The 14,080-nt window shown below is 31.6% G+C and overlaps 1 protein-coding gene and 1 long non-coding RNA gene across 2 annotated transcripts; one reads left to right on the top strand and one right to left on the bottom strand.

The window, feature by feature from the left end:
• Positions 1 to 195: 195 nt before the first annotated feature.
• Positions 196 to 4,990, bottom strand: LOC141710488 (uncharacterized). The gene is made up of 7 exons (XM_074513052.1): positions 3,905 to 4,990; positions 2,290 to 2,406; positions 1,564 to 1,742; positions 1,393 to 1,486; positions 1,205 to 1,282; positions 987 to 1,088; positions 196 to 818 (listed from the first exon to the last, which is right to left on the bottom strand). Exons 1-7 carry the CDS (start codon positions 4,379 to 4,381, stop codon positions 675 to 677), a joined length of 1,191 nt encoding a protein of 396 aa, XP_074369153.1. The 5' UTR covers positions 4,382 to 4,990; the 3' UTR covers positions 196 to 674.
• A 5,053-nt stretch (positions 4,991 to 10,043) lies between these two features.
• Positions 10,044 to 10,647, top strand: LOC141710622 (uncharacterized). Its single transcript, XR_012570982.1, has 2 exons — positions 10,044 to 10,210; positions 10,341 to 10,647. It is a non-coding gene; the product is annotated as an uncharacterized LOC141710622 (long non-coding RNA).
• The last annotated feature ends 3,433 nt before the right edge of the window (positions 10,648 to 14,080 follow it).

The following is a 14,080-nucleotide window of genomic DNA, read 5'->3' as shown; positions in this document are numbered from 1 at the left end:
GCCTGTCACAAGCAAGAATTTTAAATGTTGAATCAATTGAATTAAGTTTCAATATGATATGATCAAACTAGAAACAATATCATATTGAAAATAATTAAATGTTTTTGAATTCTAGTTAAGTTTGCTTTATTAATAACATAGGATAATCTGAAAGTATGTAAATTGAAAATACACATTTAACCAAATCCAATACAATTAAAGCAAATAAGATTCAATTTATTTTCCTCTGATCAATAATCTAATTATAAACATTCAGTTACAAATTCATATATTATTCTGAATAATAAACAATTTGACTCCTGTAAACTATATAAGATGAACCACCAAGTACAAGGGACCCTTCTTAGTTCTTACTCTAAATCAAAGTAAATCTGAGTAAATGTACAATCTAAAACAAAGAGAGCTCTCTATACTTGTTTTTCAACATCTAACAAAATTTGGCAATTTGCCATTGCTCTCTCTTTCTTAGATCCATCTTTGCTCATTCATAGCTGAAACAAAGAGAGCTCTACACATGTTCATCCACATTACGAAACTTGTTAATTGCCACAGCTATCTCTATTTAGAGCCATCTTTGCTCATTCATCATTTACACTGACTTCACCAGAGCTGGCTCCTGACTTCGCCAGAGCTAGCTCTTGCTTAGACCCGTCGTTGCTCATTTATCATATATACTACCTGGGCGATTTATAGTCTTTGGGCAGTGAACTTAGGCGCTTTACTCTCTCACCTAGCTCTGCCATTACTGCTGATTCCTGCTTTTTCCTTTCCTTCGATATATTTGTAAGTGCCATTGAGCCAATATCATCATACGCAATCTGACATTGAATTAGTTTAAGCTTGAGAGACTTCTACAGAATGTTAACTTCTAAATTCGATATTACAACAAACTAATACAACACACAGTCACACAGATATTAAAACTTAAAAGAAGTACGAATTCAGAATAAGATTAAAAGGAAACTGCAGTAGAATTAAAGTTTCACCGTCAACAAGTCATCAGGATCAAAGAGACGACGTGTGGTCAGCAGAATTCTATTGACAGCATCTACAATATTGTGTGCCAATACTAACTCTTCCTCTTTCATCTGACACCATTAATAAACAGTTTTTAAATACTTTGTTTATATCAAATTATATATATAGTTTGGCTTCAAAAAAAAATTGTATACATTTTAGTTTTAAGCAGCCAAAAAAACCTCACCTTGAAGATAGCCAAAGCTGTGCGAAAAATAACACATGTACCTTCATAAAAAAGGATATCCCACACCCGTAGGGTTGTCTGAAAAAGTTGAGCAGAAATAAGAATTTAACTTATTAAGCATAAAGAAGATAATAAATGTATATTTGTCTGCAGAAATGGATGTAGTGAGAGAGAAAGAGAAGCTTAACCTCTGAAGGTAAGCTTTTCGAGAACAGACATAGAAACCACTCGGTGGCGACAACAGAAACATCAAAGTCCAGAGCTTCTAGATGATCACATAGCCTGCAATAGATTTTGAATTTCAAACCTACCAAGAAAAACCTATCAGCATAATAATAAAAGGCCAGGAGGGTTAATACTTTGGACAATGTTTTCTTAGAAGATCTTTGAAAACCCTTTGTTCAATATGACATCCTGATAAATTTGTTGTATAACAATCATTTACTAAAACATCCTCCAAGAGGACAGCTAGCATCCAAAAAGCATCTTCTTCAGTTTTCATCACAAGCAACAACAATGCTGCTACGTAATTCAATCCCTGCATCAAAATTCATGCAGCTCAGTGTATCAAAATAATATTATTTTTCTTCTATTAAGGGCAAAGGAAATAAAAGCAATATGTACACATTTTGATGCGCTAAAACATAAATCCATGAGCATTCACCCTTTATTATAAATTCAGATTAAAGTTCCAAACGAGAAATACCTGTGGCATATTAGGAGATCAACATTGCAGATCAATGTAAAAGCTACGCATTTAAGCATGAAAAAATTCATTTATTATTATGTGCACTCAAGATACAAGCTGTGGTAAACAAGAAACAGAATTCTTTTCTAAACAAAGCATAGGAATTTGGAGCACATTCTTAAATATCTGCATGGTACCGATAGAAGCACAGGCTTATCTCCCTTTGCTAAGAGACAGCATCTCAAACTTATACTAGAATCCTAGTACTGCATATTTGACCTTTTCATCTATTCATGAAGGTTGAAAAAAATGATATCGTTTTCTGAAATTAATTTCAGTGTAGTAGTGAGGTTAGGCATAAGTTGAACCTTCACCAACTACAAATAATTGAACACACCTGACAATAACCAACATCAGAATCACGGAAGGAGTAGGCAACCAGAACCCGTCTAAGAGAAGCCTGAGCCTCTTTGGTACCCAACCATAGGTGGCCACCAAACGTTCGTGGTAAGTCCTACACAATATCAAACAAAGTAAATAAAATTAGAATCAAATAATTGAAGGTAAAAAAATCTATATTTTACTTAACTTGGATCGGTGTATATAAGATGAAGCAAATTATGATCTTTAACAGTTTCAGCTGCTAATTCAAACATTAAACATATAATGTAGACAAAAACATTGTGTTCACAAGGAAGAAAAAAAAGACATTGGTGATATTTGATGAGTTCTCTTTACGCATTCCTCATCTAATCCAATTAAATAAGATGTAAAGCATAAAAACAATTCTAATCAAAAAACGTTAATATTTTATTCATAATCCATAACTAAATTTGATATTTCCGACAGGTAATAATAACTGAATAGTGTATGTGTGACAACCCGGGTCAAATCCCGAGCCTTTTTCGAAAACCAGGTCAAATCCCGATTCCGAGTCCAAAATAACCGAAGCATACTGTCCCGAGTGCAGCCAACTTGGGTTACGACAAGCCCACCACAGGCCCCCAAGATCATGATTTGTTGGTGCACATAGTAGTAGTAACTTGCGTTATAAACTGAACAGAAGTCCCAAATCTCCTCGATGTGGGACTGGGGTGTTACAGTATGGTTTTATATAGTTAATAAGAATAAAATAAAATTTGCAATTGATTAAGATTCATGAACATGTGCGTTATTTTTGTGTACTTGTGTGTTTGCATTTCAAAATACATAATTTTACATATTGCCGAATAAATTGTTTGACATGGCTGAGCCCAGATTCCACTTTAGATTCACCCATGGTCGAAACACTAATCGAATAGAATGTCCTTTTTTCCTCATTTGCCTACATCAGTGACTCATAGGCTTTAAAGTTTGTGTTCTCCTCGGTGTATGTAAGTGATTTATCACCAACTACTTAATATTCTAAAGAGGTGACCTCTGTTTGAGTCCAACTAATGGCAGTAGAGGACATTTATAACTCATTATTCTCGCCAAATGAAACAATATATGAGTATCCTCCTTTATTTAATTTGAAGTAGTATTCTCTGTTTAATGTGTGCAAATTATAAGTAGTAAATCAGGGAAATGACAAACTATGAGCCTCATTTACCTACTTCTATGAAATACTAGGTATTACAATCCCTGAATTGTCTGTTCGCCAACCTGTAACTTTACCATGAAATACTTGAAAATGCTAGTCCACGATACAACCCAAATGACAACCACGTTCTCATTGGTCAATTATGAGTATTGCCAGTCTACATAAACTTTGTTTAAAAAACCACTTCTATGTCGATAATTAAAATATTAACACCAACATGTCATTTCTGTAGAAATTACTCACTAAAGAGTTTCTTTCTACATTCTCCTGTTAGTCTAATAATAATCAGTGGTGCCATTTATCGCAAATGCATTTATACTACCACTATATTGCAGCGTCTTACAGGAAAACCCAAATAATTATGTGACTAGAGAAAACAATAAAATTAGAACCTACATTGTAAAAAGCGGTGAAGCAACCAGTTACTTACTTGATCAATCTGCTTTGTGGCTGCTGTGACCTTACCCTCAACCGCATCGAGCAATTCTTTGTAATAGCTTTTTGGTGCCATTGATTTCTTCCTAGCTGCCCCAGACATCGAAAACCAAACCTTAGGCCTCAAAGACGGAGGAATGCCTTTCCTAATCATCCTCTTAAGAGTGATGGCATTGACTAATGACGAAAACTTAAGCGCAGACGTAAGGGAAGGCGATGCATGAGTCTGCATATACCAATCTGCACCTTTACTAGCATCCAATGACCACCAAAGTCTAGCTTGTTGCCTAATCTTTTCTCGAACCTCATTCAATACATTTACATCATCTACATTGCCTTCGACATTAAACCCGTAAAGATCTTGAAATTTAACAACAAGATTTGCCCTTCTAGAATGAATGCTTGGCCTCAAAATTTGAGCTTGTGCTTGCATTTTTAAAGCCATGTCTATTTTGCTTCTAGTTCCATGCATTTTGTAAGATCACAATTCGCAATGGCCTACCAATAATCAAATATATGTAATAACAGAGAAAAATCTCGAAACCACCCAAAAATCACAATGTCTTATAATTGTCAATTCTACAAGCAAAAAAGCTCTAAACTTATAAATTCAAGAAAATCAAGAATTGTGTTTTTTCTTCAAAAAAACTACAATCTTGGATCAAAAAGATTCACCAAATCGATAAATCAAGTGTAAAGTTTTAAACTTTATCCTAAAGGGTGCTTAAAAATCACAATATCATAAAATTGTCAATTCAATAAGCCAAAAAGCTCCAAATTTTAAATTCAAGAAATTCAAGAATTGTGTTTTTTTCTTCAAAAAAAATACAATCTTGGATTAAAAAGATTCACCAAAATGATGAATCAAATGTAAAGTTCAAAACTTTATCCAAAAGGGTGCTTAAAAATCACAATGCAAGAAAGAATCAAAGAGACAACAGCCCAGATAGATAAAAGATCCCTTGTTTCACTTCTTCTCTCTCTGTAAAAAACAGACAGAGAGAGAAAAGAAGGTGGGGTAAGGGTTCTGGTACAATGAACAACAACAAGACAATTTTTGAAAACAAAGGAACAAAAAAGAAGAAGAAGATTAAACTTGGGTAATAGGAGTATAAATCATGTTGTGGTCTGAAATATAAAAGCCCTGAAACTTAGGAAGTTTGAAAATTGTAAGAATGTGAGGGAAAATCGGAGATTGTCGAAAATAAATTAGTACTATAATGGAAATAGCACAAAAAATTATTACAAAAAATTGTCACAAAATTATTAGAAAGTGACATGGCAGGCTTTGCCCGTGTAGAATAATCTAACTAATTAGTGTGAATGTAAGGGTCCACTTACATGTAACTAGTGTGTTTGGTATTACTCTTGTAAACAGCAGCAACAGCTTTTTGCTGAAAAACAATTAAAAAACTGTTTAGTAAAATTTAAAAACTGCTTTTCAGAAAAGTGGCCTAAAAACTGCTATTAGAAAAAATAAGTCCCCATATTTTTAGAAAAAACTGTTTTTCAGGTGAGACAAACCTTACCAAAAACATCAATATTTTTAATTTTTTACATCAAAACATATACGTGTCAAAAAAATTACCAAACAGTCATCTGATTTTTCCAGCGGCACTTTTTCCAGCAGCACTATTTTCTAATACCGCAACAATTTTTAACAGTAATCTCAAACAGAGCCATAATATAATAAATTTTATTTTGTAACTATTTTGGAAACTTAATTTGTCCCATCATTTTTCTTTAATTTTATAATTAGTCTCAAATGTCGGGTCAAGGTTTTTATTTTAATTATAAATCTCCTCTGTTGGGTCACGGGTGACTCAATATCGCAACTTGAGATTGGCCAACAGCTTTTAAGCTGCTTATTGTCTTATAAGTTCGTAAATAATTATCGATGAATGTTTATCAATCCAATTTATAGTTGAATAAATAACTTATAAGCTGATAAGTGAAATGTTAATAACAACGACATACATTTTCTCAACTTATTTTGATTTAATCTCTTTTTTATTAACTTTTATTTTAAAATTTATGTTTGTAAGTGTTTTCCTAATTTAAAACTTATGAATTAAGATAATTTTATTTAAAAATTATTATTTTTTATTCATTTAAGTAATATAATTTCTGACTTATAAGCAAAATTATTCAAACACTTATATAACTTATAAGTATTTATCTACTTATCACTTATAACTTATAAGTATTGAGGTTTAAATATGTTGCTCCTTTAAATTGAGGGTTTGAATACAAAAACCTCGGACAGTCTAAGCGCTCAGTATAAAAAAACGTAGTTAGTATCTCCACAAAAAAGAACTGCAATTGTTTTTAATGTTAGCCGATGGATTAAAAACTGATTGTTGTGTAAATGATTGTCAGGGACCACCAGACCCATTTATAAAAGATACTTGTATCGAGAAATATTACGAAATATATCAATTTTTTTGAAATAATTTCAGATAGCCAAAAAAGTTGAATAATTTCAGATTAAATTTTAGTCATATTTTCTTATGAAAGAATGACCAAACTGAACTATTTTTGAACTTCAACTGCTCAAAATACCTATACACGCGAACAACTGCCCAAAATAACCGCGGATTACATATACATTTCTTTTAAAAGACAAATAACATGCATATTGTAGATGCGTATTCACATTTATTTTTTAGTGGAATGTGCATGTATATCATGGGCGCATGTACATCATGCATATCCACTAAAAGATAAATATGGATATCCATGTTTTACATGCGTGTCCTTCATTATTTTTTTTAAAAGTGTATACGCATGTTCCAGATGCGTATTTGATCTTTTTTTAGGCGAAACATCTCAACTTAAGATATTTTGTACAATTGATCCCAAAAATAGGTATTTTGGTATAATACCCTTTTCCTATTAGAAGGTGACTTTGTTTTAAAAAGATAATTGGTTCGAAGAAATTCTTCGAGGAACATAATTTGTAATTGTGACATTATGAAAAATGTTCATAAAGATATATCTTTCCCCGCTTTTGGAAAAAGAATTTCAGTTCGTAAATTCATTCAAATATGTTTATCATCTTTTTAAAAACTTAATACTTTTATTCCGATGACACATTTAAAATTTTAATTTTCTACGCTTTTGAGTTTTTTTTATAAAACCTTAAAAAGTTATACCCAAGAATGTGATGGCAACATGAGCAACAAATATGTATTTAGAAAAATTGAATTTGTTATTTACTTATTAATATTTGTAAATAAATTACTCAATATAGTGTAGATTATTTATTTATTGTAAATTTTATGAATCAGCTAAAATTATTGTAACATATTGGTCATAGAATTCACCCGTCAGTTATAAATAAACTTTATGCATGATATATTCGTTTATATTTACATATTATTGAAATCATTTTTATCATTACATCTTATCAGAATTTGTGTAGAACTATTTCTTACTTTAAGACTTTTTTTAAAATATAAATATTAATCAGACATAGTGACTTTGGCTCCGTTTGGGAGTGCCGTGAGAAAAGTGCTGGTGGAAAGAGCGCTGTCAGGAAAATTATATGACTGTTTGATAATTTTTTAAAAAAATTATGAATATTTTGTGATATACTCCCTCAGTCCCTTCCAATTGTTTACAATTTTTAGAAAGTGTCTGGCACGCATTTTAATGTGCATACAAAGTATAGTTATGTAACTTATTTTTACAATTTTCTTTTTCTAAATAAAAGTTGAATGTTTTAATTTTTATTCAGAAAAATAAAATTGTAAAAGAAATTACAAAATTATAATTTATATGCACCTTAATATGCGTGTCAAACACTCTCTCAAAAATGTAAACAATTGAAAGGGACGGAGGGAGTAATATATTAAAATAAATTTTTTGAGAATGTTTGATGGTGAAACTGATAGTTACTTCCTGCAAAAGCTGAAAACGGCTTTCTCCAAAATCATTGGGGGCATGTTTTTACTAACAGCAGTTTTTAGACCAAAAACGCTTTTCTAGACACTAGCTTTTAGAATTTACCAAATACCTTTCTAATAACTTTTCAGCAAAAAGTTGTTGTACCTGTTAGCAACAGCAATACCAAACGGAGTCTTTGAGTGTTTAACCCGTGGCTGTAAAAATCGGAAATCAAAACTAATCGATCGAGGTATCGATTAGTGAATCGGAGATTAATCGGAATAATTAACCGTATCAATAATCATATACATATTTATTATTATATTATTTATATATATATATAAGTATGAACATACGTATCAGGACACTCCCTAAGATTTTGGTTTGCTTTTAGCCCATGGGCTCCGAACAAATAGTAAGCCCGTAGTCTTTTTTATTTCCATCTATTCTATCTCTTTAAATTAATATCATTTTTCTATTTTTGTATATGAATGTCAGTATCGCGCTTAGAGCATCTCCAACGAACGTTAGCTAAAATGGTTGGCTAAAATAGATAAAATAATTATTATGTAAAATTTGTTGAACCTGTAAATTGATTTACTCTGGTGGAGTTGGCTATAATGATTGGCTATTTTTTAAAAATAGTATGTTGCTATTATTTGAAGTTATTATAAATAAAATATTTTATTTTATTATGGTAATAGATGATGTGCACTACAGATTTATATAGGTTCGACAAATATAGCCAACATAGATAGATTGGCTAAAATTATAGCTAATGAGAAAGCACCATTGGAGATGACAATTTTTTACATAATATCTATAATAATTATTTTGGTATGTTTGACACCTTTTTAGCTAAGAGTTTTTGCCAAATTGGATATGCTCTTAGCGAGTTAAGGCACACGCCGGTCATCTTCCCCAAATTTCACCACATCCACAAATATATACATACAGACTCACACACATATATATTTTACCCATTCAGGGTTCGATATTTTTTACTTGATCGGAAAACTTTGAATGCCAGTTGCCGAAATTTGACCTGATTTGTGAAAAACCGTTTTTTCGACCGATTTTAAAGAATAAGATCGGCACACCGCCGATTACCGGTAAATTGGCCGATTAATCGTCCTAATCGACGATTTTTATAACACTGGTATAAAACAAACAAAATAAAACGGTACAAAATTTTCAAAACTAAACTTTTGAGTAACAGTAATACATTAAAGTTAAGTAGGCTTAAACCTTAAATTATTTTGATAATTCAACAAACTTAAGGCCAATTAAAAATTGAGAAAAAAAGCGGTGAATGATGAAGGTTCTAAAATTTATCTTAATCGAACTCTCGCTCACTGTGTGTTATTTTTTTTACTTCTCGTTATAATGGAGAGATGAAACAAAGATTGAACTTTTGTTGTTAATTGTATAAGAAATTGTAAGATATTGATATTTTTTAAAAAATTGTATAAAATTATATGAGTTATACATTATAAAATATATAAAACAAACAAACTTATATTTATGTAGATTTTTTCAGCTATAAAATTGTATATTCAGTTAATATGAGGCCAATTAGATTATAAGTTTGATTTGCTTTAATTTTATTGTATGTATTAATTAGGGACGGAAAAACAACATTGAACCCTTTTAAATACTTATTATATTTTTTCTATTTTTTTATTTTGTGTAAATGTATAGATCTTATATTATTAGTATAAAAAATAAAAATTGTTATTTATAATAACTATTTCAACTACATAAAAAAATATATAAAACGAGTGGCTCATCTGAAAGAAGTTTCGATTTTTATTTAATGTAAAAATTTGAAGAATTTTATGTTTTAACTATCATGAAGGTTTATTGATATGTGAAGTGTTAAAATAAAAAATTATTTTATAAACAATCTTCATATTAGCATATATATAATTTAAAGTATAAACTAATGACGAATTCGTATCCGTATACAAGTTATCACATAATTTATAATTAGATGTTTTATATAACAACCGTTTAGTTTCATATACAAAACGACCTATTAATATTTGAATGCACCTAATTATGAATATAATATATATATAATATATATATAATATATAAGTAATCTATATGTAAAATCTAAATCTGTTATATCCTATCAAACATGACACTTATTTATATCCCGATTATTAATGTTCTATCTATTGAATTTATGACCAACACTATAAATACATAATCTGTAAACATTTCCATTCACATGCCTAGTTCTTCCATTTAAATCTTCATATATTTATAAACAAATAGGTTACTTTATCGGAATTCACTGAAAAGATGAGATACGAGAATCTTGTTCTGGTGGTTATGTTGTTTCTAACCTTTATTTTGAATTACCCGGTTGGTGCAATTCCCCATTCAACAAGGTTTGAAACCTTAGGTATGTACATATATAGTTATATAAAGTTTGCACAACCCGAGTAATACTTCGGTCTAAATGGAAATCATATTTTATTTAATGCATATTATTGTGTGTAAATGCATCTTATAAATTTTGTTCGTTTGTGTAGCTACTGAATGGCCTCGTCGTATCAGAGGATACGAACGTGACTGTGTACGATATTATGGTGGTTATGTTCATGGAGATTATTATCAGCATCACTATCATCACGGTGCTTACCATAACCACCCCCGTGTTCGTAAACATAGATGGGGTGGTCGAGGAGGAGGCACGGGAAGAAGAAATTGTTAATGGTTCGATTTTGGGGGTACTGTATTCCAAAATCTTTCTCACATCAAGAAACTATGAACAAAGATCCATAGTGTTGTGTTAGATAAATTTACAGAAATTTTATAATGTGTTTTGAATGAATAATCTATATTTGTTGGTAGAGTTTTAGACCAATCTAAATATATTATGCATTATTTGTTTAACTTAATGTTTGTAGTATTTTTAATTCTCTTCACAATATAAACTTTATAAAATAATGATCAATACATAGTGTTATACTAATATTAATCAAATAACGAGTTCAAAACGCATTCTTAAAGTTGTATGCAACACATCTTTTATCAATGTTTTCCCTTCAATACAAACTTAAAAATACTTAAATTTGATAACATTTTTTACTACACTAAAAAAACTTAAATATGACAACATTTTTTACTACATATCAATCGGTTAATATTACCAACATTAAGTCAGTCATACAACAAAATATTATCTGGATACAGACAATCACATTATATCTCTAGTAGTCACGAGTCTTGTTCACACAATCACATGTACGATTCATTTAACCTGGACACCATACACACGAGATAATACATCTGTTTTTATCTGTATCTGACCGTTTCAAGTAAGATATGTTAATCCCAAAATAAGAAATGCCAAAATAAGTTTATTATTTTACGTACACAAAATTCTTCTCATTACCTATATTTGATCGCTTAAAAACAAATTACCTACTCCCAAACAGAAAAGTATTAAAAATTAGCATATTCATACAATAATTTACTTCTATTTATGTATGTACTTATATCAAACGTCACTCAATCTAAAATCGATAAACACAAAATTGGGTCGTAGATTTCTTGAATGCATTAATATATTTTTAATACATCGAATATATCATATCATTTTAATTTTGAATGTATTTTCAAAAAATATATTTATTACAATTATTTGATTATATATATATATTGACTAATATCAATATTAATCTAATATTTTTGTTAATTTTTCTTATAAAGAAAAATAAAAACTTATTGTAAATGATTTAATTTATTTTAAAAATGTCGGCTCATGCTATAAATTGAAACATACAATCAACAAATTAAACATTTCAAAATATTAACCCTATTGTCTCGCACACACATACTATGTGATTAAAACCCAAACCTCATAAATTTTATTTTTCATCAGTGTGAAATTGTTGGTTAATGGTTAATCTTAATCAACTAATTACGTGGAGTTGAGTTGAACTACTCCACTATAAAAATTTTTGCTTTAGCCCTGATTATGGCCTCGAGGAAGTTGCATCGTTAATTCCAAGCTCATAAGATTGAGGTACTAATAAATCAGCCTCCGAGAAACATCATTAACAGTTCTAAAGCCAGTGGAAGGCTAATAAAATGGGTCATAGAGCTTGGGGAATTTGATATTAAGTATAAATCAAGAACAATGATCAAAGCTCAGGCTTTGGCTGACTTCGTGGTTGAATGTACCATCGACAACCAAAAAGTAGGGGGATAGAAAGATACACCTTAAGACATGGATGGAAAAGATGTAGAAAAAAAATTGAGAACAAAGAGTTCCGGGTGCTCTATTTTGATGGGGCATGAAAAACAAATTCGAGTGGAGTTGGGCTGGTTTTACAAAGCCCCAATGGTTTCTTGATTGAGTATGCTATGAAGTTAGATTTTCCTACACAAATAATGAGGTGGAATATAAAGCCCTCATTGCGGGACTTGACCTAGCTGGAACCTTGAGGGTTAAAAACTTGAAGGTTTATGGAGATTCAAAATTTGTGGTGTCTCAGGTCAACGGAGAATTTGAGGCGAGAGATAAAACTATGGCCAGATATGTGCGACTTGTGAGAACTATGATGACTCAGTTTGATGAATGTCATGTTAAGTACATCCCAAGGGAGGAAAACTCTAAGGCAAATGCATTGTCCAGTTTGTCTTCTCGGAAGTTGAGAATAGTTCTGGAAGTGTATACTTCCGTATTTTGAAAACCCGAAGCATTGATGTTAAATTGGTTGCTCCCGTTGGGCTTAGAGAGTCATGAATTGATCCCATCAAGGCTCACCTTCAAAACGGATGACTTTTTAATAACGCAATGGAAGCGCGAATGTTATCTATGCGAGCCTTGAGGTATTCCTTGATAGATGGGATTATGTATAAGATATCCTTTGTGATTCTCTACTTAAGGTGTCTCAGGCCTGATGAGGCACGACTAGCCCTTGAAGAGGTACATGCAGGTATTTGTGGCCAATACTTGGGGCCAGGGCCCTTGCTCATATGATTACCTATTTGGGATTCTATTGGCCGAATATGATGGCTGATGCCAAAGACTATGTAAAGAAGTGTGATCGTTGTCAGTAGTATGCACCAATTGTTAGGCAGCCACCTGAGATGTTGACTTCCATAAATTCTCCCATCATTTTTGCTATGTAGGGTATGTATATTCTTGGACCTTTCTCGATGGCCACTACACAAAGGAAGTTTTTTTATTGTGGCTATTGATTATTTCACTAAATGGATCGATGCCAAGCCTTTGGCTAAGATCACAACCACGCAGGTTGCTCAATTCCTGTGGGAAAACATTATGTGTAGGTATGGAATTCTCCGTATCTTAGTGACCGATAACGAAATATAATTCAACAATGAGAAATTCAAGAAGTACTGTTAGGAGTATGAAATCAAGCTACGGTTCACTTATGTTGCTCATCCTCAAGCCAATGGGCAAGCAGAAGTAGCAAACCAAATTATCCTAGATGGGTTGAAGAAAAGGATTGAGAAGTCCAAGAATAATTGGGTAGATGAAATACTTCCAATACTTTAGGCATACAGGACCACATGTAGGGTCACGACAGGAGTAACGCCCTTCATGTTGACATATGGGACTAAAGCAGTCATCCCTGTGGAGATATCACATTCGTCTCTAAGGATTCAAGCCAACAATACTGAGGTAAATGAGGAAGGGCAAAGGCTAGCTCTAGATTTAATATATGAGGTGTGTGATGAAGCGTATGCAAAGATCGTGGAATATCATAAGAAATCGTCTTTCTACTAAAATCTGAGGGTAAAGGAAAGGTTTTTCAATCAAGGTGATTTGGTTCTAAGGAAAGTTGAAGCATCCGGGATAGGGCAGAAAGGAAAGCTAACCTCAAATTGGGAAGGGCCATACAAAGTAAAAAGTGTTCAAGAAAGATGATACTACAAGTTAGAGACAATGGAAGAAAAGAAGTGCCAAGGACTTGGTATGCACAGAACTTGAAGACTTACTACATGTAGCTCCCTTATTAAGGGGGTGCTAAGCTATCACGACTATTAAGTAACAATAAGGTTCAGTGAGACCATGAGCATTGGCTCCTTAGGATTTATATTCCAGTTCATTAGGAATTCTATTCCAGTTTATAAGGATTCCATTTCTATTATGTAAGGGTTGAACCCAATTTATCCAGGCTATTCCCTTTACGAATTCATTTCTTTTCTAGTTTCCTTAAGATTTTGTTATCTTAAGTGTAAGAAATAAAATATGTGCCAAGCATGAACTGTTCAAAGCTAAGTACGAGAAAAATAT

This window comes from Apium graveolens, chromosome 3, assembly GCF_009905375.1.
Source record: "Apium graveolens cultivar Ventura chromosome 3, ASM990537v1, whole genome shotgun sequence".
In the NCBI taxonomy this organism is placed as follows: Eukaryota; Viridiplantae; Streptophyta; class Magnoliopsida; order Apiales; family Apiaceae; genus Apium; species Apium graveolens.
Note: the sequence above shows the minus strand (reverse complement) of the source record. Positions and strands in the feature narration are given on the sequence as shown.